Genomic DNA, 13,716 nt, shown 5'->3' on the forward strand with positions numbered 1-13,716 from the left:
AGGGTAAGAGGTTTCTAACAAAAAGACTAGTCAGATGCTTACTAGGAAGCAGGATGAGATCATACTGGGTGATAAGAGACACTCATTGATATCAAATAGACTCCTGTTACCCCTAATCATCAGACCTGCATTTGCATTGTATTTAGTAATGCAATTCACTCCTCCGTGTCCACTATCAGCACAAGACATGTTCAGACCTTCTCCTTTACTCTCATAACATCTTGTTTTCATTCAATCACCAGGGTTATTTAGAAGCTTGTAAGGGAAAGGTAAAATAATGTCAAGCAGCATAAAAAATAACAGAAGCTAAAAGTGGAAACCATAAAACAGTACAAGACTCGTGTTAACATTGGAATAAATGCACATTAGTGAATGGACTGCTACTAAGAGAATATCGGCATATGCATCACTGACACCAGCTGTATCATAACTAAACATCTAGTGAACCCCAGGATGACACATAGCTGTGGTGCAGCGATGAATCAGTTCACAGACTTTTCAACAATAGTTTTTGGTTTGAACGATTTTAGAGGAGAAAATATACTATATGAATGTTCGTGTTGAGTAAAAAATAATGAAGACAAGCTATGTCCTACTAGAACAGCTGAACTTTATTTGTGATTAATCAGAGTCACTTTAAATGATGGCAGGTGTGTAATGACTTCTATTTAACATGATTTTGAATGCGATTGGTTAATTCTGAACACAGCCACATCCCCAGTTTTAAGAGGGTGTTACTTATGCAACCAGGTTAATGAGTTTTTATTCTTCCCCCTCAAAGATTTCAGTTTGTTTTTCAATTGAATTGTTCACGTTATAGGTCATATTAAAGGTGGAAAAAGTTCTGACATGATTTATCTTTGTCTCATTCTTTTACATCACAAGAACCTGGGTGTGGACATTTAACAGGGGTGTGTGGACATTTTATATCCACTGTAAGTCCTTCATTTTCACCCTCTTTGTTTTTAAGGCAAGGCATTCTATACTCTTTTACCAGAGAAAGACGATTGAAAAATGACATGTTTTTTAATATAGCAAGACCATGCCCTTAGAAATAAAGAGTTGTGGTGAAAGATTTCCACACAGACTCTTCTATTAGTGAAAGCTGAAAACAATGTTTTCAGGGGGACACACGTGGACAACACGAACCCTTCACGGTTCAATGCAGCAGCTTTTTTATTCTTCAATATTTATGCAGTATGGAGGATCACCGTGTATCATAAGCAATAGAAAACTAGCCATAATGATGTCGGTAGTTTAGTGTGATGAAAGAAAATCTCTGAAGAAATGAAACTGTTATCTTGAGGATCTGTGAGAAGACCTAGAATACCATCAACTGCTAAGTTGACTGTGACCTACATACCGTTCAACAGGTTTTAGATTCCTGCACTCAGGTCAACACCACAAGACCTGAGTGCAGGAGGTTTGAGCAAGTGTAAAAGAGTCTGTTGCAATTATATCTACATTCCCATGTGACACTGTACCTGGTTCTGTAGTCTGTATACCCAGGTATGAATGCAACAGTTAATATGTTAAGGTACTTGAAGGCCCCGGAGCAGGAAGGGAAATTTTTCACAAAGGGACATTTTTCACACAACTCCAAATTTACAAACATTTGCATAGAGATGGAGAAACACTGTAGTAAGAGACTGGTTGTTCCCCACCAACTGCTGATTCATGCACCAAGGAAGGGGCAGTTAATAATCAATACAAAAATAATAATAATAATCATAATGACATGTTATTCTTGACATCTTTATTGCACATTGTGTTTCACTGTTCCAAGTACAGGACATAGCAAAATACTGGTCAAAAATATTACCGCAGTCAGTATTTGTGAGACCAAACGGAGTTGGGAGATTTATTGTATACATAAAACACTGTCATTAGATAAAATCTGACTTCCATGTTTTTATGCATTTCGGCAATATGCATATTCATTACATCCACCAAAGGGTGCAAACCCTGTGTCACCGCTGATTTACTATGAGGAAATAATAAGCTAACCTTTTTAGATCAGAGGTACGCAGCTGAACACAAAATATTTGCAGTGTGAATACTATTGTTCGGAAACATGTTTTACAAAAAAAAAAAAGTCACTGCATTGTTACTATTGTTCTATTACTATTGTTCGGAAACATTTCGATAACAAAATAAACAGGTTTTAAACATAAATTAGCTATTTTAGCAAGTCAGTCTGGACTTTCAGTCAATCTTAGTCATAGATGAAGAGTTTGAAAGAAGCATAGCAAAGTTTGAGTGAGTAAATACTTTTGGTCAAATGGTCAAAGATTTATTATACTAACAAGATGTGGAATTATATCAAAATCTGCTAATAATGTTGAATACTCTGTGTTGGTCATTTAGCAGAGGCTATTATCCAGGAGAATGTAGGATTGACCACTCTCACAGAGAACATTTACAGTATGTCTGTACAGAGCCTGGTAAAATGCCATTAAATCTTCAAGATCATGGATGGGCTTGTTTCTAAATTCATCATGAGGAGCTGTAATGGCTCCCAACGGCAATTCATTATTAGAAATGTATCCAGGGACCACAAAATGGCCACCACTTGCCCATCCTTGCTCTAAATTAGTCACCTACACTTACAGTACTCAATTATATGGGACACATGGTACAGTAAAACGCTAAGCAATGTACTTACTGTTGGCCTGGCAGAAAAGGGTAGTGCAAGATTTTACCTACTTCAACCACAGTACAATTAACTCCCATTTTTATCTCTCTGCATGCAGTTTAATGGAGCTAACATGCAAGCTGTTTTGGTAGACGTACAGCTGTTAAGCTAACACTAGCTAGCGATGGCTTGCCAAACGAACTTCGCACTATCGCATTAATGTATCGTGTTCTCTATTTGGAATAAAGCATTGCTTTCCTTTTGTTGTACATGGGACTGAGGTAGAACAACGCGTCAGTGACGAAAGATGGCAGGTAGGGTAACGCATAAAAGAACACCATATCTAACTTGGAGACCAGCAGGTACCTGCGTTTCGGTCTGTCCACTGTGATAGCGTCTATCATGGCGTCTGTGACCAAATGACTGTCCTGGTAGCCGGATGAACATGTGGACATGTAGTAGTCACAGGCCAGGTCCAAATACTCTCTGTTGAACATCGGTTGACGCTCCCGGCCCAGTTTCTCCCAAATGTCTGGTCCCGTTTTCTTCTTCAGGATGTTGGTGGCACATGCAAAGTTACCTGGCTGAATGATGCTAACCTGAGGTCGTTAACACAACGTGGTCATTAATAATGTGGAAATTAACAAGCGGTGACACGCGCACACACTAATTTACACGATTACCAAGGGTTTGCTTTACCTTTACACCAAAACTGGCCATCTCTACCCGTAGGCAGTCGGCAAATGCCTCTAACCCTCTCTTGGAAATACTGTAGGCCCCCATGGTCAGACAGTTGAAGAACGCAAAGACGCTTGACACGAACAGCATCCGTCCTACAGAAATCAATGAATGCATTTTAGAGGACTGTGATAACGTGTTGATTGATTGTAATGGATGACGGTGAAATGTTTAATAAACGTACCTTTTGATGCACGAACCAACGGGAGGAAAGCAATAGAGACCCTAATGCTTCCAAATAAGTTGATCTCGGCCATATTGTGATAATCACTCATGGTGTTCCACTCAGTCTCAGACCAGTCTGAAATGCCAGCATTATTCACAACTGCCCAAAGCCCTTCAAATGAAACATATCACATGGTAAATATTTGTACATTTTCTGCCCTCTATTTACACTTCGGGTTAGATTGCATTTTGTTGTACTGTACTGTACTGTTCAATGACAATAAAGTTGAAACTAATCTAATAAACTGTACAGAAATTGTATTAAATATATTTGGTGAATAGTTTCTCACATTGTATGCAGTGTTTGACAACAGTTGCTTTGGAGAAATGAATGGTTCACTTGTTCAATCAACAGTTAATGAATTTTAAAGAAGCCATAAAATATAAGGCACTGTTGTTAAGCAGAAACATCAACATCGGAATACCCTTAAGCATAAACTGCTGCTTTTGAGAAAGGCCTAGGCAAAGTTGTAAGGAGGAACTTCTGTAAACCTATTTGCAAAAAAGCTCACCTTTCTCTGGAAGGTTAGACTGGACCACAGTCCTTGCCTGCATGACATCCTCGTCTTTAGTGACATCTAGTTTGAGAATCTTCACGTTGCTGGAGCTCTCTTTGAGCAGTGTCTGGGCTCCAACTTCATCTGGAAATAAACAACAGGCAAAGACTACAAATCCTTGAGCGTCCAGCCGACGGGCCAAGTGATTACCGAATCCACTGTCACAGCCTGTTATCAACACGGCGCGGCCCGCTCCCACCACAGCCTGGTTCCCGCGTCGCAGCAAGCTCACCGTGGCCAGTAGAAAGAACGTCAAGACGGATAAGACTAAGATTCTTCGGATGGGGAAATAAGTGAGAACGTCCGTGTCCATATGAATAATGTCCAGAAAGTAAGCACTCGTGTTTGTCGTCACTACTGTCATACTGAGCATTTCTTCTGAACGAGGATGATGTTTATTCCTGGAAGAGCAAAGACGTTGGTTTTGAAAAGATAGCTGAAATTGTGAGAGAACACACACTCCAATATTGTCACTCCAGAAATTGTCATCACTCATAAACCCTTAACATGAAGGCTGCAGACAATAACTAACACAGGTTATGAGCAATATTGTAATCGTACAACATGTTGAATATGTTGTACTTCATTAATAAGTCTAGGAATTCAAAATAAAAATCCCACAATTAGAACATCATAAGAATTTCCGCAAAAATGTAAAAGAAACATTGGCACCCTTGTATCTGCACTTTGTTCACCCTACCTTTTCGAGGACAACAGCACTAAGCCTTTTCTTATTATTTGCTTATGAGAATGGAGAAGGAATTTGAAGGGATCTTAGACCAATCATCTGTAAAGGAGCTTTCCAAATATTTGAGATCCTTCAGTCTGCCCTTATGGACTGCCCTCTTCAACTCACACAACAGGTTTTCAATGGGTTTCAAGAGATGCAAAGTTTACAGTCAACCATATTTTTTATTTGGGGGGGGGGGGGTATATTTCTCTAGGGCGGGCACTGCCTCTAATGCCCATCCACAACGCTGGGCCTGCCACCAATTCCTACCTCAGGTTTTCAAGGGGATTCAAGAGACAGCCCTTGCAAATGTTGATTTTGTGGTCAATTAACCATTTATTTGTGGATGTCAGTGCGTGCTTGGGGTCATTGACTTGCAATACGATCCAGACGCAGAGGCATGGAAAACACCAATAATAAGAAGGCATGAGCTGGTACCAACTCCATACCTACAGTAGAATGTCATGGTGGATCTGTCAAATCACAGGGTGATCAGGCTTCCAATGTTCCTGGGGCCCTTGTTAGGTAAAAGACTTACAAGGTTTTACTAATGTATTCAGTCTTGGCATAAAGCTTGGCCATGTCATCATGTAACTTGCATAATGCTTCTGTGCAAGGTACACCTGCATAAATACTATTGGTGTTTTTTTTCCATCACAAATATAATCGCATCACAGTTTGGACTATGGTTTCCATGGATAAGAGTGGTCAAGCTGCTCCCACAACAGCTCAATAGGGTTGAGGTCCAATAACTGAAGTGCTTATAGACAGAATACCAGCGGACTACTTCTTTCCTAAATAGTTCTTACATAGTTTGGAGTTGTACTTCGGTCATTGTCCTTTTGTAGGAGGCAACTGGCTCCAATCAAGCACCATCCACAGGGTACCTTCACATTGCCTCCACCAGGCTTGACAGATGGCTTTTTATATGGTCACTTTAACCTTGCCCTCATAATCCACATTGCACATTTAGAACTACCACTGTACTTGCATTTTTAAATTGTTACATACACGTCTACCTCCGGAACCTCATTGCTGCTGTGCCTGCATTTCGGTTACACATGCTACACCACTCCTTCGATTTGCCTCGATTGCAAATTCAGAATGCCACAACTATTTATTTCACTTGTACATAAATTATACTTAATACCTGTAAACTTTATGTAACTTTTCCACTGTACATTTATAATTGCCATATGTAATGCATTTGCATTAATTGCACACCTATACATTCCACTTGTATATACATATACTTATCCTTTATTTGCACTTCTGTTTAGACGCAAAACTGCATTTCATTGTACTGTACTTGTACTGCTCAATGACAAAGTTGAATCTGATCTAAATCTAATCTAATCATAACGCTTCTTTCCAATCTTCCTATGTCCAGTGTCTGTGTTCTCTTGCCCATCTAAATCTTTCCTTTTCATTGGCCAGTCTGAGGTATCACTTGTTCTTTGCAACGCTGCCTAGAAGGGTTGCAAAGAATAAGGCAGGGTTGCCTGTTCACTGTTGACATTGAGACTGGTGTTTTGCGGGTACTATTTAATGAAGCTGCCATTTGAGAACCTGTGAGGCGTCCATTTCTCAAACGAGACTAACGTAAGTGTTCTCTTGCTCAGTTGTGCACCTGGGCCTCCCACTCCTTTTTCAGGTTAGAGCCAGTTTGAGCTGTTCTGTGACGGGAGTTGTGCACGCCATTGTACAAGATATTCAGTTTCTTGGCATGGGATAGCCTTCATTTCTCAGACTAAGAATACTGGCGAGTTTCAGAAGAAATCCATTTGTTTCTGGTCGTTCTGTAAACAAATCCACAGTTGGTGATGCTTCAGATACATCAGAAACTAGCCTAAAGAAAGACAATGTTATTGCTTTTTTAATCAGTGCAACAGCTTTCAGTGGTGCTAACATTATTGCAAAAGGGTTTTCTAATGATCAATTTGCTTTTTATAATGATAAACTTGGCTTAGCAAACACACAGTGCCAGTGGAACACAGACGTGAGGGTGTAGATAATGGGTGTGTGTATGGCTATGTAGATATTCCAACAGTCATTTACACCATTAACAATGTCTGAACTGTATTTCTGATCAATCTGATGTTATTTTAATGGACAAAATAAAACATTCTAAGTGACCTGAAACCTTTGAATGGTATATACTAGTAATTGCTTAGCATTGAAATAAGAATGCTTTGTTTTTGGGGCCCTTGTTAAGTTAAAAGGCATTATGAACTATACCCTGAACTAGGACACATCCATAACTGAGGCTGCAACATCCATAAGAGTAGACTTTCTCCTTAGTAAAAATGTTTGTAAAAACTTTTTCAAAATGATTATAGGTGTCTATCAAGCTGTTCCATAAAGGTGGATTTCAATGTTTTACCATAAGACTTACAAACTTTTACTAATTTGTTCAATCTGGAAAAAAAATCTTAGTGATATCATCATGTAACATCCCTAACAGCATCCAAACATCCATAACAGTTCTGTGTGCAGGAATCAAAATGTCCATAACGATAGATTCACCAGTAGCACAATACATTCCATTGACTTGGTGAAAATTCATTATTTGGACCAAATCAGCCACAAATCAGGTTTCTTCCCTCCCAGACTCAATGAAATAATTAACTCTTTGTAAATGTTTGGTCAAAGGATAAATACGTCTATGTTTTCCTAGAAACAAGGGGTGGCTTAACTAAAACCTTTTCCTTAACCAGACCCACTCTCCACCAAGCCGAATTTGGTGTTTGACAGCTGTATATTATGTATACCTCAACTCACTGACATTTTATTTGGTCAAGTTCCTGGAAGCATTCTGAGGCATGTGCTTTGTGACATAATGCCTTTTCACACTGCATCGTTCTTAGCCCCAGGCTAAGACTGGCTCTGTTTTGGCTTAGTCTGTGTTCACATAAGAGTTTATTAACCCTGGGCTAAGATTTAACCCTAGGCTAAGGATTCAGACTTGTATGTCTAAGCCCTGGGCTAACGGTCAAATACAACACAAGACTATTTTACATTCTATCTATGGCAAACTTCTAATTTTATGTTCTGTCTGGTATGCAAATAGTGTTACAGGTAAATTATCTTTAGTCTTTTGACTAAAGATTATGAAACAGCTGGTATAACAAAACAACAAAAGTTTGTTGAGTGAAAGGATCGAATTAGAAATACAGTATAGCTGTTGGTAACATAGAGTAATAAAGAGAGTATGCCGATTTAGTGAAAGGTCAGCTTTTGTGATTGGACGATAAACGTTTTGTGATTTTGTTCTTTACCCAGTTTCACCCCAGTTATTTTGTCACCGTGGTTCTGGGGCTAGCCCTGAAGAGTCAGTGCTAACCCTGCTCCAGAGCAGGGCCAGCTAGCCCTGGGCTAAAGGTTGTGCTAGCCCTGGGCTAAAGGTTGTGCTAGCCCTGGGCTAAAGGTTGTGCTAGCCCACTTCAAAATATGCAAGTGTGATTCATTGAATTCCATTCCATTAACCGTTTGACGCGTACGATCACACCAGTGTGATCAGGCTAGAGTGGTCCCTGAAGCGTACGATCACACCGGTGTGATTAGAACGTCATGTTTAGAACGCACCATTAGCATGTCTAGCTACAAGTAACGTAACAATGGCTGGTCAGACCGCGCTGTTATTTACTCACATTTAGCTCTAACAGTGTTTATAACTTTATTTCCTGATTGTAATTGTTTCAAGACCACACTAACCAGGTAGAAAGCATTCAAATCGGGGCAGGAAGTGTTACTTACGTACCAACAGACAGCCAACACTAGTACACAAAAACGAATTATATTAGCGACTACTACCGATCAAAACCATTGCAAAAACTTTCTAGACGTTACGTTACCCGTTGTATGCATTTTATATAGTTTATTCATTTTCACTGCACTGAATAACTGGTCACGATTTGTTAGCTGGCGGGCAGCTGACGTTTTCTAGCTAGCTACAGTTATAAATCAACCAACTTTTGCAGCTCTTAGAATTCGAGTCAACGAGAGAAGCTTGCAATGCAATGCATGTAGTGCTCCTTACCTAGCAAGGTGACTGTTCAAATGCTGGCGTGAGTTCAAATTCTGGCCTGAGTTCAAATGCTGGAGAGTACTGAAGTCACGTGCAAAAAAACTCACGCTGGGGGGTCGGTAAGGAATATTTGAAACTCACGCGTGAAAAGGTTGTATTTCAAAGGAATAAGATTTTTTTTATATATATATATCATAACCAAAAGAGGACAGGTCTGCACCCATACCCCCGAATATATGATTAGGCCATGGTTTGATAGATAGTAGGACAGTAAGTCTGGGAAACGGCTTGAGTCTTACAGCTGCTGGACTTCCATTCTGTGGTGTGGCACCCCTGCTGGGTGTTGACAGCAGCTCTGGGAGCCAGAAAGACTCACCACACAACTGTCAACATAGTAAATAGGTGTCTACATTACCAGCCCTCTTCCTCTGCACTGCTGTCTTCCTATTGTACTTCTCATACTTCAGTCTTTTTAAAACAAAGTTGTCAAAAGATCATGAACTGGCAGCTATGGGAAACAAAAAAGCTGGTCAGGTATCCAGGTGCATATATTTTGTCAGATAAACACATTAGTCAGCTAGCTAATTAGTGAATACTGGTTGTAGTTGGCAGCTAGCTATTAATAACTAGGAAAAGTGTTATTAGTAATGTCAGTTATGTGATGCATTGGAAATAATTATTATTTTGGGCGACAGGTAGAGCATTGGACACTTACTCTGTAAGTATCTGAGGACTCTGAATTCGTCCTCAGATACTGCAAACATGCTGGTTAGCCTCCCACCAAACATGGATAGGTCTGGCCAACTGCACTGCCCTCTGCTGGCTAATTTGTGAGCAGTATTTGAACTCTGATCTCACAGTGATGCAGCTAATTGTAACTCAGTGACACTGTAGGTGTCCCATACTATGGTAATATACACTCACCTAAAGGATTATTAGGAACACCATACTAATACTGTGTTTGACCCCCTTTCGCCTTCAGAACTGCCTTAATTCTACATGGCATTGATTCAACAAGGTGCTGAAAGCATTCTTCAGAAATGTTGGCCCATATTGATAGGATAGCATCTTGCAGTTGATGGAGATTTGTGGGATGCATATCCAGGGCACGAAGCTCCCGTTCCACCACATCCCAAAGATGCCCTATTGGGTTGAGATCTGGTGACTGTGGGGGCCATTTCAGTACAGTGAACTCATTGTCATGTTCAAGAAACCAATTTGAAATGATTCGAGCTTTGTGACATGGTGCATTATCCTGCTGGAAGTAGCCATCAGAGGATGGGTACATGGTGGTCATAAAGGGATGGACATGGTCAGAAACAATGCTCAGGTAGGCCGTGGCATTTAAACGATGCCCAATTGGCACTAAGGGGCCTAAAGAGTGCCAAAAAAACATCCCCCACACCATTACACCACCACCACCAGCCTGCACAGTGGTAACAAGGCATGATGGATCCATGTTCTCATTCTGTTTACGCCAAATTCTGACTCTACCATCTGAATGTCTCAACAGAAATCGTGACTCATCAGACCAGGCAACATTCTTCCAGTCTTCAACTGTCCAATTTGGTGAGCTCGTGCAAATTGTATCCTCTTTTTCCTATTTGTAGTGGAGATGAGTGGTACCTGGTGGGGTCTTCTGCTGTTGTAGCCCATCCGCCTCAAGGTTGTGCGTGTTGTGGCTTCACAAATGCTTTGCTGCATACCTCGGTTGTAACGAGTGGTTATTTCAGTCAAAGTTGCTCTTCTATCAGCTTGAATCAGTCGGCCCATTCTCCTCTGACCTCTAGCATCAACAAGGCATTTTCGCCCACAGGACTGCCGCATACTGGATGTTTTTCCCTTTTCACACCATTCTTTGTGAACCCTAGAAATGGTTGTGCGTGAAAATCCCAGTAACTGAGCAGATTGTGAAATACTCAGACCGGCCCGTCTGGCACCAACAACCATGCCATGCTCAAAATTGCTTAAATCACCTTTCTTTCCCATTCTGACATTCAGTTTGGAGTTCAGGAGATTGTCTTGACCAGGACCACACCCCTAAATGCATTGAAGCAACTGCCATGTGATTGGTTGATTAGATAATTGCATTAATGAGAATTTGAACAGGTGTTCCTAATAATCCTTTAGGTGAGTGTATACAATTGTTTTAAAGCATCATGACCAATAACAGCACTTAGACATGGTGTATTGGCCATATACCACACCCCCTTGTGCCTTATGGCTTCATTATAGCAATTGTGAAAGCATGGTAGTGCCACAAAATTTATTATTTTCAGTATAATTAAGCATCAACCATTTTAATATAATCAACTTCATTGGCTGATCACTCCTGATGACTCATGCAGACATATGAAGATAAAGGAGGGACTGGTAGATATTTTGTGTGATCAAAGCTGATTAAGTCGTTAGTGCTGACACCTTCAAGTTGTCTGAGTTTCTTGTCACCCACTGCGACCGCAGCCTTGACAAGATTAGTGAAGCCTTTTGTGTCAACTAACCTTTAAGGTGTTTTGGGTTGACACACAATGTGACCAAAGCGGGGACTAAAACAGGAACACGCTTTTCTATGACTCATGTGTACACTGTACATATTAAGGCCTGATTTGAAAGCTCACTCACGCCCACTGATCATGTAGTTTCGATACGGTGTTAGAGAAATGTTTATTTTTAACATTGTAAGGAAAACATATCAAAAACAATGGCAACAGTACCCTGAGCTTTACTGAACACCCATCAGTGTTTGACATTTGGCCGTCATAGAAGCACCTCCCCAAACCTCTGACTACAGTCACTGACTTTCGGGTTAACACTCGTAAAGCACACAGTACATTATACAGAAATGGACATGGAGGTGGAATCAGTGACTTCTTTCAACTCATATTCATGGAAAGAGGAGTCGGCTTCTTGCAGTTTCAGTCTGATGTTTGTTGAGAACGCAGTGCAGCGGAATAATTTATTTTTCCGTAGTCAGGGACTGTGCTGACACTGACCAGCTGTTTTAAATCCGCCACTGGAGGTCGCCAGACATCAAAACATACTGAACCAGATAATCTATTAGCTGTAATAGGAATGCAGAAACTATACTACCAGTAAGGACTACCATGAAAATTGTGAGAATAATTTCTTTGTTTAACCATCAGTCAGTTTTATCACATTAGCACATTCCGTGTGCCATGGTTAAATAATTATAATCTTGACCAAATGAGCTTCTAACAGTCACAGTGGTTGCAAGCGCTAATAAGCTTCAGCCACATACCTCACAGCCAATTTCACAGAACAATACACCTGTTTCTCCATTGGACAGGCCCAATTAAGAGCCCCCCTACCAGACAGAGAGACTGACGGGCAAAGTAAAAGAGACAGAGACAGTGAGAGAGACAGGGAAAGAGAATTATATAATGAGAGAGACAGAAAGAGGGGGGGGGGGGGGAGCGAGAGAGACAGAGAATTAGAGAGACAGTCTAAAACTGGGAGAGAAACAGAGACACCAAGAAAGACAGAGTCATAATGAGAGAGAGAGACAGGTATAATAAGAGAGATGGAGAAATGAAACTTTGCTGTTCAGCACTTGCTTATTAAGCTACAATGTATATCAGTCTGCCTGTATAACCATGTTGGATGTGGGATATGCAACCCAGTCCCTGACATCGCTTGATTTTTCTCTATATCAATTCCCCTCAAGGATGGATGATGCATTTGTTTCACGATACATTTGTGTCATACAAATCACAAGGTCTCCTCAATGCAATCTAGGATGAGGAAATATGAATGTTGCTGTAGAATTTACTTACTCTGTATTGGTCTGTCCAAAAAATACCACAGGTTCCAGAATTCATTGTGAACGTAGATACCGCCTCCCGAACAAAAAGAAGAAAATATGAAAAATTCACTTTTAAACAATAGATATTTCAACATCTACTACATTTGCTATAGGTTTGCCCTTATCCATGAGCCCGACAAAACGACGTGCTGGCCCCTACCGAGGGCTAAAGATTCAACCCGCAGTGACTCCATTGTCTGTCATACTGATTGTAGCTTTTCCGCAAAGACAAGCATATATATTGTGCGGTTTCCCTCTGTCACTTTCCACCTGGCCTCCTGACTTCAGGTCAGGACTGTGATTTACAACCCTCCAATTACAATGACACCCTATAAACTATTATTCTCCTGGATGATTCAAGACCCCACTGGCTACGTCCTCAGAGGTTAGACTCCGCTGCTATGCTTGTTAACAGCTGTAGCATTAGGTGAGGTCACATTCCACTGGGCCTGTAGCCTCTTACGTAGTCACCATCCCGTCAGAAAAACAGAGTTCAGTCATACAACCGCCAAGCCAGTAGATATTCATAAGTGTGAATGAAGATTAACAGCAAAGTGAATGAGACTTAACAAAGGAGAGGCAGTAAGGAGAAAAAAGTGTATGTTTGGGGTAATGTGTACTAGCATTAAAGTACAGCTACCCTGTACATACCTGTATATACAGTTATATAGGTATTTAATGACACCACAGACATTCCACTTCACTGCTCCAGTGCCATAGATTCTGGCCCATACAGTTAATCAACTATATTCCGCAGGATTCCTCATTGACACTCAAATGAACTGATGCTCATCTGTGTGTGTGTATGTGTGAGAGAGAGTGACAGCACGCATATGCATATATTAACAAATATGTACAAGCTACTGTTTGTGCTTAAGATGTGATTGTGTGTGTGGGTGAGAGAGTGAGAAAGAGTGAGAGAGAGTGAGAGAGTGAATGAGAGAGAGAAAGAGAAAAAAGACTTTGAAGGGGTAGGGGGTT

At 40.6% G+C, this 13,716-nt stretch overlaps 1 protein-coding gene across 1 annotated transcript; it reads right to left on the minus strand.

Annotated features, from left to right (window-relative positions):
- Positions 1-961: 961 nt before the first annotated feature.
- On the minus strand, positions 962-9,264 carry zgc:113142 (uncharacterized protein LOC503524 homolog). The gene is made up of 5 exons (XM_020053892.2): positions 9,212-9,264; positions 4,111-4,556; positions 3,558-3,710; positions 3,335-3,468; positions 962-3,234 (listed from the first exon to the last, which is right to left on the minus strand). Exons 1-5 carry the CDS (start codon positions 9,226-9,228, stop codon positions 2,869-2,871), a joined length of 1,116 nt encoding a protein of 371 aa, XP_019909451.1. The 5' UTR covers positions 9,229-9,264; the 3' UTR covers positions 962-2,868.
- Between the last annotated feature and the right edge of the window lie 4,452 nt (positions 9,265-13,716).

Source organism: Esox lucius, chromosome 15, assembly GCF_011004845.1.
Source record: "Esox lucius isolate fEsoLuc1 chromosome 15, fEsoLuc1.pri, whole genome shotgun sequence".
Classification (NCBI taxonomy): domain Eukaryota; kingdom Metazoa; phylum Chordata; class Actinopteri; order Esociformes; family Esocidae; genus Esox; species Esox lucius.

Coding starts and splice junctions, on each gene's coding strand:
- zgc:113142 (XM_020053892.2), bottom strand. Junction 3,711..4,110: donor GTCTAACCTTCCAGAGAAAG/GTGAGCTTTTTT, acceptor TTTCATTTGAAG/GGCTTTGGGCAGTTGTGAAT. Junction 3,469..3,557: donor GTTGGTTCGTGCATCAAAAG/GTACGTTTATTA, acceptor TGATTTCTGTAG/GACGGATGCTGTTCGTGTCA.